The sequence below is a fragment of the Dreissena polymorpha genome, chromosome 2 (genome assembly GCF_020536995.1).
Source record: "Dreissena polymorpha isolate Duluth1 chromosome 2, UMN_Dpol_1.0, whole genome shotgun sequence".
Lineage (NCBI taxonomy): Eukaryota > Metazoa > Mollusca > Bivalvia > Myida > Dreissenidae > Dreissena > Dreissena polymorpha.
Window position 1 is genome coordinate 56,473,496 of NC_068356.1, and position 13,513 is coordinate 56,487,008.

The 13,513-nt window shown below is 34.0% G+C and overlaps 1 protein-coding gene across 1 annotated transcript; it reads left to right on the forward strand.

The window, feature by feature from the left end:
• The first annotated feature begins 1,138 nt into the window (after positions 1-1,138).
• Positions 1,139-8,740, forward strand: LOC127870285 (uncharacterized). The gene is made up of 3 exons (XM_052412913.1): positions 1,139-1,266; positions 3,262-3,369; positions 5,962-8,740. Exons 2-3 carry the CDS (start codon positions 3,292-3,294, stop codon positions 7,291-7,293), a joined length of 1,410 nt encoding a protein of 469 aa, XP_052268873.1. The 5' UTR covers positions 1,139-1,266; positions 3,262-3,291; the 3' UTR covers positions 7,294-8,740.
• Positions 8,741-13,513: the final 4,773 nt, after the last annotated feature.

The window sequence follows — 13,513 nt, forward strand, 5'->3', positions numbered from 1 at the left end:
GAGACGTTTCACTGTGTTATTGTAGGGGCGTGAGACGTTTGCGATGTATGACGGGTATTGCGAGAAGTAGTAAAAAAGTTAAACAGAAGGAATACTATGACATAAAAAGCCAAATACAGAAGGATTGCTTGTTTTATGGATTGTATATGTTTTTGAGGTGGGCACTTTTATTTCTGCGATTTACATACTGCGTAAAACACACATGACAAGGAAAGTAAAAGGCTTCATTCCACAAACCCCAGTGTTATTTTAGAAATATTATTAATTTATTATACCGGATTTATATAACGTCCTTTTCATGCAAGAGTACACGTTCAAAGGCGCTATTGAAATATGTTCAACCAACTGCCTTGCCATAAATAAATTGAAAACAAAACAACCCGACATAGCTGTTTCATTTTTTATACAGATATATATAATTCATTAATTACATGATATTACTGATAATTCCATTCATTTTTTAAGCTGTTAAACAAATGTTCACTGTTTCATGCTTGCTCATCACCAGGATTAACTCGTTCAGCGTCACTCAAAATTGTATTGATTGTTAAATATGGTAAGAGTATTTCCTCTTCGGACATGTTATGTGTTATCCAGTATTTCAAAATATTAAAACACTATAGTAGAAAGCGCTAAGTAGAAAGCGCTAGTTGTTCAATATATACATGCATGCTATCACAATTATTTAAATGAAATTAGTAAATGTTTATTTTAATTCAAAAACGTTTAAAGCAGAATATTGTCCGTGAACCTTTTATATTACCAAAAAGTTTGTACACTTATTATATGTACATATTAGTACACTAACATTCATAACTAATCCAATACATACATGTTATTTAAGGTTTCATGTTAATAAAATAACACTTAGATTAGCATAACAAGGGTTTGAAACAATTGATTTTTAATTAAAATTCAATTTAATGTTGAAATAAATGGCAATTGCTAACGTGCTGTTTCATTATCAAACTTATTGCCAAAGTTATCTCCCCAAACAAGTAAACGGTTTTCATTACATTCATAAATAAAAATGTATACCCCCTATTGAAAATATATATAAATAAACAGCTTACAAACAATTATATTGTTATTGAATCGCCCACCATTACGTGGTGTGTAATGGCGGTAGGGATTTATACTAGCTATTCGGATGTTTAAACTTTGAAGGACTGAGTTTTAGTAGTGTCTAGCCTTTCTGTTATCAATAGTGGAAGTTACAGCTTAGACAAGTTATTCCGCTTTTGAATTGTTTAGTTGAAGCGAAAGGTTGATGAAATTATAATTTAATTTGCATCACACATTTTGTTGTTGATTTTTAAGGATTTTTAAGGATTGTTATAATTAACGCGTTATAATTCTACATAAAAACGCCAATGTTCTGTAATAGAAAAATATATTGGCTAGCAACTATATTTATATTTTAAAATCGAAAGTGACTTCTTTCGTTTGTTAAACAACCCATAAAACATGCCTGCTAGTAAGAATAGTATCTGGTCATTGTGTTTGTAATTAGATTATAGGTTGTGTGATTATTTTTGTGAACTGTAATCAGAGTAATTATATGATGCAAAGAGCACAACATTATTTGTGATTTCTTACGTTTGATTATTCATTACTAAAAATAAACATCTCTCCACTTAAAGGGGATTTCCCGCCTTGTTTTTTCTTAAATAATTGATGTGAAAGCATTTGAGATTATTGGCTGAGTAATATAAATGAAGGTTGATTTTATCGCTCAGAATACATGTGCATTTTAGACAGAGTGTCATCAATATGTACACGAAGTTATGTTGGTTTTATTATAATGTGTTCCAACCTACGTATATGTTTTAGTTCGTATGCCTACTAGACATATTGGAACGTTAATTATGAAAACTCTACCTTTTTCTCGATGCGAAATTCACGCTCACACAGATTCGACGAATGTGTGCATTGTTTTGTAATCAACATATATGGTAAATCTTTATCCATTTTATATTATTGATTGTGTTCGAAATTTATACATCAACATGATATTTTCAAGGGCTAAAAGGCATTAGTTATTTCTAGTGATGCAATATTTGGCACATTTTATTAAATTTTTGTTTAATTTTACATAGCTTAACTTTTAATTAAACATAGATATATATAAAAGTATATTTTCAAATAGGAAACATGAATGTGCAATTATCAACGATGTTTTCCTGCTATGGGTATTAAGGATTTTACTTAATAATATACTGGGCACTAACTGGTCTTATTGGTAATAAATTGCGTAAAGGTTTACATATGTGTAAAACAACTGATATAGCTAGTAAATGAAATTACCAAATTTTATGTAGTAATATTGAAACAAATATTTCACGATTGATGCTCTTTCAAAAAAAAGAATTCTGCGGTGATTAACCATTTACATGCGTACACTAAAGAGACAATACTATTAATGTTACGATGTTTGATGAAACGATCTGAAAACATTAAACCCCGATTTTTTTTAGATACTTATTTACCTGTTGTAATCGCCCCAACATCTGCTAACCTGTTGAGCAAGCTTCATTATCTAGTAACCTGTTGTTCACGCTTCCTTATCTAGTAACCTGGTGTGGAATCTTCAATCTGTAATGCCAATGCATTCAATACAACTGCTGGTAATAATATTATAATTGAATAGTTCGGATCGGCATTGGATTACAATATATAAGCACTCATTAAAACAATTTTCCCTCTAGATCGAGTGTGATTTTTTTTAATTACATTATTAGTAGCTTAATATTCAATAGCAAGTTACTTCCATTATTACACCGTTGAGATCAGGAAGAAGCTGTGGAATAAATTTGTTTTAAAGAGTACACTTCTATCCCCAAAATCAACATAATTAAGAGCTAAACGTATTGGTTTCTCCCTGACTTCATTTAACTTGATTGTCTGTATATAAAAGTATCGGATCATGTATCAGAAAATACATTGTAGGCAGCTTAGCAAATTAAAACGAAAATTATGTTCAAGTTCAAAATGTTTCGTATAATCGCATCTGTATTACGAGCCGACGCCATTTCATACCCATGTTAGTGTTTTTAGAAAAAAAATGCTAACTCAATTACTTTTGCATTACTGCAACTAACGTAAGTGCTTCAAACATAGCAATGATGACACGTTGAAGGAAATGCATGAGTATTTCTGCACGTGCAAAAAAATATTAAACTATCCTAATTTCATGACAATTAACTGTACTATTTCATTATTGTTCAAACGATTACTTTTATAAAACAAATCGGCTTTCAGGTGCCTAAGATCTTACTGCAGCACGTTTAGATGACTGAATGTGACACCAGACACGATGAATCGGAAGGGTTCCATAGACAGGGCAGTGTGTCCAGCCAACAAGACCTGGTAAGATTAGCTCTCCCGGATGGTAGGCATATGGCAGTCGGACTGTCCGTCTTTCCATAAGTATGTCATTCCGTCTGTCTGTCTGTCCTTTCGGCATTACGTTTCCCGAATTGTTTCGCCTAAACGCTTTGAGATATGAACCTGTTATAGCTCACCTGAGTACATGTGCTCATGTTTAGCGTTTGTGATCGCCTTTTGTCCGTCGTGCGGCGTCAACATTTGCCTTGTTAACACTCATGAGGTCCCATTTATTGGCCGATTTTCATAGTCAGAAGATTTGTGACAATTCTATCTTGGACGAGTTCGAACATGGTTCCGCTTGTTTGAAAAACATGGCCGCTGTTGGGCGGCGCATTTTTCCATATATGGTTATTTATGGCTATAGTAGATTCCTGTAAACACTCTAGAGTCCACATCTATTTTCTGGTCTTAATGAAACTTAATCAGAAGATTTGTCCCAATGATATCTTGGTCGAGTTCGAAAATGGTTAAGGTTGGTTGAAAAACATTGCAGCCAAGGGGCAGGGAATTTTTCCTTATATGGCTATAGTAAAATCTTGTTACTCTCTAAAAGTCACATTTATTGTCCCATCATCGTGAAACCAGGTGAGAATATTTGTTGTAATGATATATTGGATGAGTTCCAAAATTGTTCCGTTCTATTGAGAAACATGGCCCCAAAAAGGGCGGGAAGTAATCCTTATATTGCTATAGTAAAACCTGTTAGTACTCTAAAAGTTATATTTACAGTTCACTCTTCCTGAAACTTGATGAAGGTTTGTTCTAATTATTGGACTGCACAGAACAGGTCAGTTCCTTTGTATCTCAAGTGAGCGACTTTGGGACGTTTTGGTCCTTTTGTTTGCTTTATGATTCTACATGCATCAGTTACAGATCAAATTCGAGTTTAGTTACGTTCCATTTATTTTTGGCAAATTAATAGACTTATACATTTTCTCTATAATAACAGTTTTCTGGACTTTTTACGAAACGGTTATATATATTTACCTGGATGTTGGTGTGTGAGTCTTTTTTTACATTACTGACTAATCAAGTATGAGTTTAGCTCCGGTCCTTTGATTTTTGAGGAAGTTAGGGGCCTTTCACTTAGAAATTGTTCTTGATAATACTACTTGTTTTCGGATTTTGTTTCCGAAACTCTTTGAACTATTTACCTGATTTGTTTGTATGTGAGTCTACCCTCAGCAGTTATAGATGAAGCTATAGTTTAGTTCCGTTCGATTTATGTTTGGAGAAGTTATGGACATTAGTATTGGGCTTTTTGCTAGAAGCTTGCAGATATATAACTAATTTTTAGTGTTTCAGTCTGTCAACATGACTTACAGGTCAAAGTTGAGTTTCGCTCTTGTCAATTGATTTTTGACAAAGGTATGTGCCTTGGACTGAGAAATGTTCTTTAAAATAATACTTTTCTAGAATGTTCTCAGGAACGCTTTCAGAAACTGACTTCTTTGGTATGTGAGTCATACAACATGATTTACAGATCAAGTTCAGGTTGTGATTTTTACGAAGTTACGGGCCTTGGAATTAACCAATTTCTCTAAAGCAAAAACTCTTTTCCTTATATTTTTTTTGCAACAGCTTTCAGATATGGAAACATTTGAAGTTTAACAAATGAAAAGCACATTTGTGACAATGTTTCGACCAATATGAAGTTGGTCCCTCCCTATGGTATTACACACATACATTTTACGAATCTATATGGTGTAACATTAGTTTAATAAAGGCTGGTATGTGTTAAATCTAATACCATTAAACGTATGCATATTTTAGTTCCAATAGTAAATACTCAAACTTAAAACTTACAATTTATCGGTTTCCTTATATTGACAACTTTAAAAATACTTTGTTTTATAGCATGCCTTTGGCGCTGGTGTCTTCATTTAAATTTCAAATGTTCAGTCCTTAGAATCACATTTTCATCCGATTTTGTAAATCATTGAAGTGCTATGTAAGTGTTAAGTACTTTGTTCACCTAACAAATTCTTAAATTAATAAAATAATACGTTTAATTATGCAGCTTCAATTAATTAAAAGTCAGACGCATATCAATAAATGTTCACTACTTGTTTCTGTAACAACGTGAGAAAATAGAGATTAACATGGTATGTACATGTACTAACGAAAGAATTTCAGCAATGAATCAACTTTTCGTGTGTTGATTTTTTTTTCTCGAGTATCTTCATTTATGTAAATAATGTTATTTTACTCGATTATCGTTCACACGACACATCGAATACCGGATTATAGAACACGCGAACATACAAATAGACATATAAGTATAACTTTCACAATTTATACTTTAAAAACGCTGGCATATTGGGTATCCGAAACAGTCTTCTTGTGCAATTATTCAATTATATCTTACGTAAAGAAACTTTATACAAATGCAATATGTATTGGTGTTTTAAATACATGGACATTCCAGTACACTTATCATGTAATGTCCGTTTATTGAATCAACTCATGTAAATGAGTCCAAATGTTATTATTTTTTATTTATTTGAGGACAATGAAACTATTTTCATATTTATGACATATGACATTATATTTAATTTAAACATATTCCAGGTTCAGTGGGAAAATGCCTCCGTTGAAACATGCACTGTGATCAGCTTGCTCGGCTATGGTCTGGAGATCATACATGTTCGGAGAGACGCATACAGGGAGCACTGCAGGCTGAGGACTGCACGGGCAAATGGAACAATAACGACTATTATTACGGGTAGCAAGGCTGGGGGGGGGGAGCTGACCCGCTTCCTTGAAAGTGATATAGACATCATGTTTGTACGCAATAATTTCGTTTGTTTAGAAGATTGTGTTAGTGCTGATAAATTTCCTAGAGAGATAACCGTGTTTAGATCATACAGTCGTATGAGTTACCCTGGGCACTGTAGACTGCTACTAGAAAGACGCGGTACAACGACTGACTGGAACGTAACCGATGCGTTGTGTGATGATGGGCATGGTCACGAACTCCTGAGCAGTGACTTATTTTTACATAACTGTAGGAAATGTAAATTCATGAAAGGCATAGTGCAGCATGATCGCTCGGGGCCGTCAATGCCTAATACATTGTCCGTTACATTACACACCGACATAGTAGATGCATTTCTTTATCACTGCCCCAGCATCCTGTCTAAATGGGCCGCAAGACCTCGCCACTGGCCGCTACCGGATGTCGTTCAGCAGGTTGTATCACTTGGGGCATTTCTTACGCCTGTTGGATTTAAAGGTAGTGAATATCAACATGTTGAATGGAGAGTTTGTTTCAACGCCGGTGAGATCGAACTAGTAAACAATCTTACTGAAACTCACATTAAATTGTATTTTCTATTAAAAAGGGTCAAAAACGATGTTTTAAATCCACATAAGAAAGAAGTTTCATCTTACACGTTGAAAAACATTGTTTTATGGATAGCGGAAAATAATCATCAGTCTTTGTTTCATGAAAGAAATCTGTTGCACTGGTTGCATGTAGCATTGGATGCGCTACGAGTTGCGTTGGACACCCGAGAGTTGCCGAACTACATGATTCCAGATAGAAATCTGATGGCAGCGTCTGAACTGGATGGGGAACAGCAAAGTTCATGGATATCAACGATTACAGAAATGATTAATGAAGGACCTAGGATGATACTAAGACTTCCGAAGATACGACAAGCCCTTATCGCTCATCCTGAACCATTTCGATGGTACATCAGGAGGATATTGGAGCTGGAATTGCTGATGCTCATGAATAATAACAGAATGATCCTCTGCGGGGATGAGAGCGGGAAGGTTGACGAGACAGATGCGATTCTGCAGGCATTATTCAGAGTACAAGAGGTTTGCTTGAGGATGAGAATGGGAGGGAGTCGAGTTATCAACGCGGATGCCATTTCTGATAGAATTATGATGTAAAACGTTAACGACGATGAATTGATCATAAACGAGGAACGGAAAACACTTATTCATAAATTTTGAGTACATTTAATCTTTGAAGTATCGATGAGTTTTGTTTAAAATAACGTGATAATTCAACGATTATCGCAAAAGTGATTTCTTCAGTAATTGATGTTTGACTTGCAGACGTACGTTTCACATTTTAAAAATGTGAACTGTTTTACAGATGCTTTGTTTACAGACGGCTGTAACCTTGACAACAACAATACTTTTGATATACTTTGTTTACAAACGGCTGTAACCTTGACCACAACAATACTTTTGATATACTTTGTTTACAGACGGCTGTAATATTGACCACAACAATACTTTTGATATACATTGTTTACATACGGCTGTAACCTTGACCACAACACTACTTTTGATATACTTTGTTTACAGACGGCTGTAACCTTGACCACAACAATACTTTTGATATACACTATAAAATCAATTTCAATCTTCTAGCTAATCATAGTTTGTAATATAACGTTGTTGCTACATTTTATATGATCGTACACTAATATGCATGTATTACCTTTGGAAACTAGCGGTATCATATCAGTGTTTGCAAATGAATCTATTTAAAACTGATATTATTTACTAGCATTCTGTCTATTTATGTAGTTATGCGACTTGTGTTTATTTGAGTATGCGTGTTAGGAAATAAATTGTTTTTTTATTAGTCGTATTTCCGTCTTTCGAGCTTCATTTGCACTTGTTTTTGGTTGGTATTGTTTACGCATTTGTACTTATTCAATTTATGTGTTGCTGGTAGTTCACTTGTAATGTTCTTATCGCAGTAATCGCAGTACATGTAAAGATAGCATTCTCGTTTTTCTCGTTGATAATAAACAGCTATTGTGATCGGCAATATTCTGGACAGCGTATTGAACACATTAATGACGCAGTTATCGTTAAAAATATTGATATCTGTGTTCATTCCTACCTCTTCAATGTCTTCAAAAACGCAATTGTTGCATCCATATATAAGAAACATAGTGTCGTTGTTATTTGCAAATCGAGTAAATTACTTCTCATGTGAATTTATTATTGCTCGCGGTTTTAGCAGAATAAGTTAACGTAAACTTTTAATAAACACGGAGAAACTGATCTCATCAAATTGCATATATTGTATTTTACCCAAAGATACGTTGATATAGATAATCTAGTAATACTGTTACACTCGTTTTTGCTCTAAGCGTATGCATGCTTGTGTTAATTTTATAGCGTGATTACCGTATTGCTTAAGTAATGTTTTTTTTTTGTTATTTACCCATTTATTCTGTTGGCTTCCTATTGCATTTATATAAAATGGCAAGTTTTAAGCAACGTTTTCCATGAACTCGCAATAGGTTTAATGCTAAACAAATTATATTTCAGAAGATGAATTTATACGTTTTGTTTAAATGTCGCTTTGATATAACGGACGAAAATTAATCACATTTTATTGTATTTCCAATACAATATGTGATCTTATTGATAGCATTAGTATTGTTGTTGTTAATTCATTGATCATAATAAAGTCTTTTCTATTTTTTGCCTTACAAATTGTGTTGATTTGAGTGACTTTTGTCATTGTAGGTTCAGTAATTCATTCTTATTTAGATACTATCGTTAGCGATATTTTAATAAATATAAACTAATAATTGTCAAAAATAGGAATTCAAAACTTTTCTTTTTCGTCATTCGTTGTTGACGGCCCCTTTAAATCAAGAATATTTGATACATTTCTGGTTACGCATCTCACAATTAAATGATTGTGTTTAATGTTAAATAGCGGAATCTCGATGTTATACTATATATACAGTCAATTGTGTGTGTAAAATACCTAGTGGCCATTGTTAGAGGGCGTTGCTTGAATGTAGAAAGACGGTCTGAAATTTACTAATCAAAGCGCTGAAGGCACTGAAGTTGTTTGCTATTGCATAATCTTAGACGCAACTCAGTTTTCAAAATTATGTTATAACTGTTGTAGTCTAGCCGGTGGAGTTAATACAACTCAAGGCGTATGCGGCTACATGTTCATTCAGTAATGTCTAAGCTGCAAGTGTTCAACAAACTGTATAGCATATTCATATATAAAGACAACTCTTACGGATAAATTTAAGTATAGGAAAGTATAATACAGTGATGTCCCTTAAACTATTCATTAGATTATGGAACATCTCCCTTCTTTTCAAATAAATGTTTTCTTGGGAAAACATTTATCTGTATCTCTATATCCACCGTTAGGGTAGTATTCCATCTATCCGTATCCGCATCCGTATCCGCAAAATCATAATACGGACGCTATGTTCCATTTATCCGCATACGTCGAACGTGTCTTTATTTTTGTATATGGATAAAACTAAAAATTATAATTGAGATAATTATTATGAAGGACAAGCGTGAATTTAAGTAGATATAAGGTACAAATCATCGTTCTGTCTGTAAAAAAAATACAAATGGTAACCACCTGAAACATCTTCTTTTAGTGCCTTGGCTATGCTTTTCCAAACATTTGAAGTAAAATCAGTCCCAATATGCAGAACTGCGTTGGTTGTATAATTCCGGGTAATTTTTCACGAATTCGATAGTTTTTCAGTTGATTTTTGAGATGACAGCTACTCTCATCGTGCTAAATGCCATCCGTATCTTGTCCGCAGTAGAATGCTCACTTGAGCGTTCTTTTGCGGACGCCTTTTGCCCGTGCGGATGCGGATGAATGGAATAAGCGCAGTGCATTTCAACATGTTCTATATTTTGCGGATATGCGGATGCGGATACGGACAAATTCAATACCAGTCTTAGGCTAGTATCCGCATCCGTATCCGCATCCGTATCCGCATCCGTATCCGCATCCGTATCCGCAAAATCATAATACGGACGCTATATTCCTTTTATCCGCATACGTCGAACGGATCTTTATTGTTGTATATGAATAAAACTAAAAATAATAATTATTGATTAATATTAATTATTAAGGACAAGCCGCTAAGCGTAAATTTAAGTAGATATAAGGTACAAATCATCGTTCTGTCTGTAAAAGAATACAAATGGTTAATACCTGAAACATCTTCTTTTAGTGCCTTGGCTATGCTTTTCCAAACATTTGAAGTAAATTCAGAGTCCCGATATGCAGAACTTCGTTGGTTGTATCATTCCGGGTAATTGTTCACAAATTCGATAGTTTTTTAGTTGATTTTTTAGATGACAGCTACTCTCATCGTGCTAAACGCCGTTCGTATCTCGTCCGCATCCGCATTAGAACGCTCACTTGAGCGTTCTTTTGCGGACGCCTTTTGCGCGTGCGGATATACGGATGTGGATGCGGATGAATGGAATAAGCGAAGTGCATTTCAACTTGTTCCATTTTTTGCGGATGCGGATATGCGGATGCGGATACGGACAGATGGAATAGCAGCCTTGGGCTAGTATTCCATCTGTCCGTATCCGCATCCGCAAATAAATAGAACAAGTACAAATGCACTGCGCTTAATCCATTCATACGCATATCCGCAATCGCAATAAGCGAAAATTGCAAGATAAGGATCTCGATTTGCATGTGAAGATTTTGGAAAATCCTCTTGATTGTCTAAATACATCTCTCAGCAACAGCGTTGCCCTGGGAGTGTAATGGAGGGGATGTGACATGTTAAAAATCCCAATCTTTACGAAATTTGTCCTGCATTGTCACTTACCGGTATCACTTTTAAAGGAATACCATGTGTGGCAAAATGACCCTTTAGTTTGTGTATCACTGTCTTAAAAGAATACCATTTGTGGCAAAATGTCCCTTGAGTTTCTGTATCACTGTTTCACTTCTCATAATTTTCAGCAAACCACATTCAAAATATCTGCTGAAGAGATCGACTATTACAACATACTGTTAACGTATAGAAATTAGTCGGTATGAAATTTCTTGGCTTAATGAAACAGAACTAATTCGTTGACACGTAATTTCGTGGATTTCAAATTTTCGGGGAAGACTGACCGTCATAATAATTAAAGTTTTATTAAAACAACCAGAGCAATAACGAAGCATAATCTGCTAATCTGTGTTGACAGCAAGACTTGAGGTTAATGTGCACTGAAGCATGAAAGTGTTGCCGATAATTGTCGATAAGAGCGATAAAGCGGCGCACTTGTGGGTCCCTGCTCGCTAATTGCCATCGATGTTGTTTTGACAATATTTGCACTTCTCAGCACAATCGGTCCCCTAGTAGCAACACTTGAGTACTAAGGTCCCCAAAATACATGTGTGTGTCTTTCAAATTTAATTTGCGCATATTGACATATATGATAAATCTGCAAACTGTTAATTTTACGACGTCACGTAAAAGAAATTTGTTTTTTTTCCACAATTCGTAATGCTATTTATTATATTTATTTACCATGATTAATAAAACGTACATTAATTATGATGAATAAGAAAAAAAACTGATAGATATAGTGTAATATGACCTACTGAAGTAAAGTAACTATTACAAAAACAAATATCTCGGATAACTGACAACACAAGGAAATGTCGGAAATGACATTCGGAAATGACCGATTTCGGATTAAAAATGTATAAATAATCGTTGGTACTTGAATTCGTTGTTCAGTGGACCAACGAAATCCACGAAAATTCGTACCACACGAAATTTAATGATTTTACAGTAGCTGAAATCATTCCAGTGAAATATAAAGAAGTGAAACTCCAGCTGCTGGAGCAGTATTGAATTCTCATAAAAAACAACTAGTTGGTCCTTTATTTAAGGCAAGTGACCGATTGCCCAAACAGTACAAAACAGTACAATACAGCACAATACAAACCAACATATATACAAAATATGAATAAAGCTGGGGTCACCGCCTTGGAACGGTCGATGCAAAGCATTGGGGGTTTAAACCGGTTATAGAGCGCTCAACCTCACACTTGGCCCAGCAATATTCATAATACATTTAAGTGTAAATACAATTTAACGTCATAGCATTGTAACTCAAATCAAACAATAATAAAAGGGAATTAAAACGCATTCAATTTAATAACAATTTAATTACTCAATGGTATTGAAGATACCAGAGCAACAGAGTTACAACTTTTTGACGAACGATAAAATGAAACTACAAACAAGTGTCAACTACATTCCTTCTTTATAGAAAAAGATTTAAGAATATAGCGTCATTAAGTTAATATTTCAGATAATCATCGCGCACATACAGGAAAAAGCAGCAATAATGGGTGTAAAAATTCCATATTACATTGCTTGGTTGTTTATGAGACTGCTAAAAATTAAATAAATAATCATTAAATCAAAAAAGAAACGCCTATCAGACAGAAAATATAAATAAAATTGAACGTTTTAAACCCAATGACCTATGCATGTAGCTTACAACTGGAAAGTTGATCGTATGACGTCAGAAAATCCATGTACCCTGGAACAGAGAAAGAGTTATGACGTAATTGACAGGCGAAGACACAATGACGTGAAAAAAATCAAGGGGCAGTACTGTAAAGTAATAATTAAACTATTAATGGGGGGCTACTGCAAAATTGTACTACTAATAAGATAAGCTTAGTTGATTAAATATTAAGAATCAAATATATAAAAATAGTAATTGCATTAAAGCGACATTATTGGAACAAAACAGTATAGGTGTTTTGACAACTGAAGACAGAAATGATTTGATGTACGATTAGAGTCCAAATGTAGTTTTCATGCAGATTTGTTCATACGACACAATGACACAATTTTATTCAACAGTGAAAAATGCCTATAATGTAGTTTTCATGCAGATTTGTTCATACGACACAATGACACAATTTTATTCAACAGTGAAAAATGCCTATAATATCACTAATGATTCCAAATTTTAAGAAAAGAAAGATATAGTGAATCGAAAACCATCAGACACGTGTTTTTAAGTACATAAGCATCGTATCCTTTTGATAAAAACAAGTTAATTAAATTGAAAAGTTTAATTAGAACATTTGGTTGAACATATTTAAATTTTCGGACACGCTTCAAAACAACTCCGTAAAATGATGGATGAGAGATTACATTATTTAAATGCCATTTTAAAGAAACATTATATTTTGAAATTAAATCCCCATACTTAGAGTAAAATTTAGCAAATTTACTTCTTAGGTTATGATACAAAAAGCCTTGTTTTAGCAATTTTTTGTTAATATTAGATTACGATCATTAAAATCTTTAATACATGAACATGC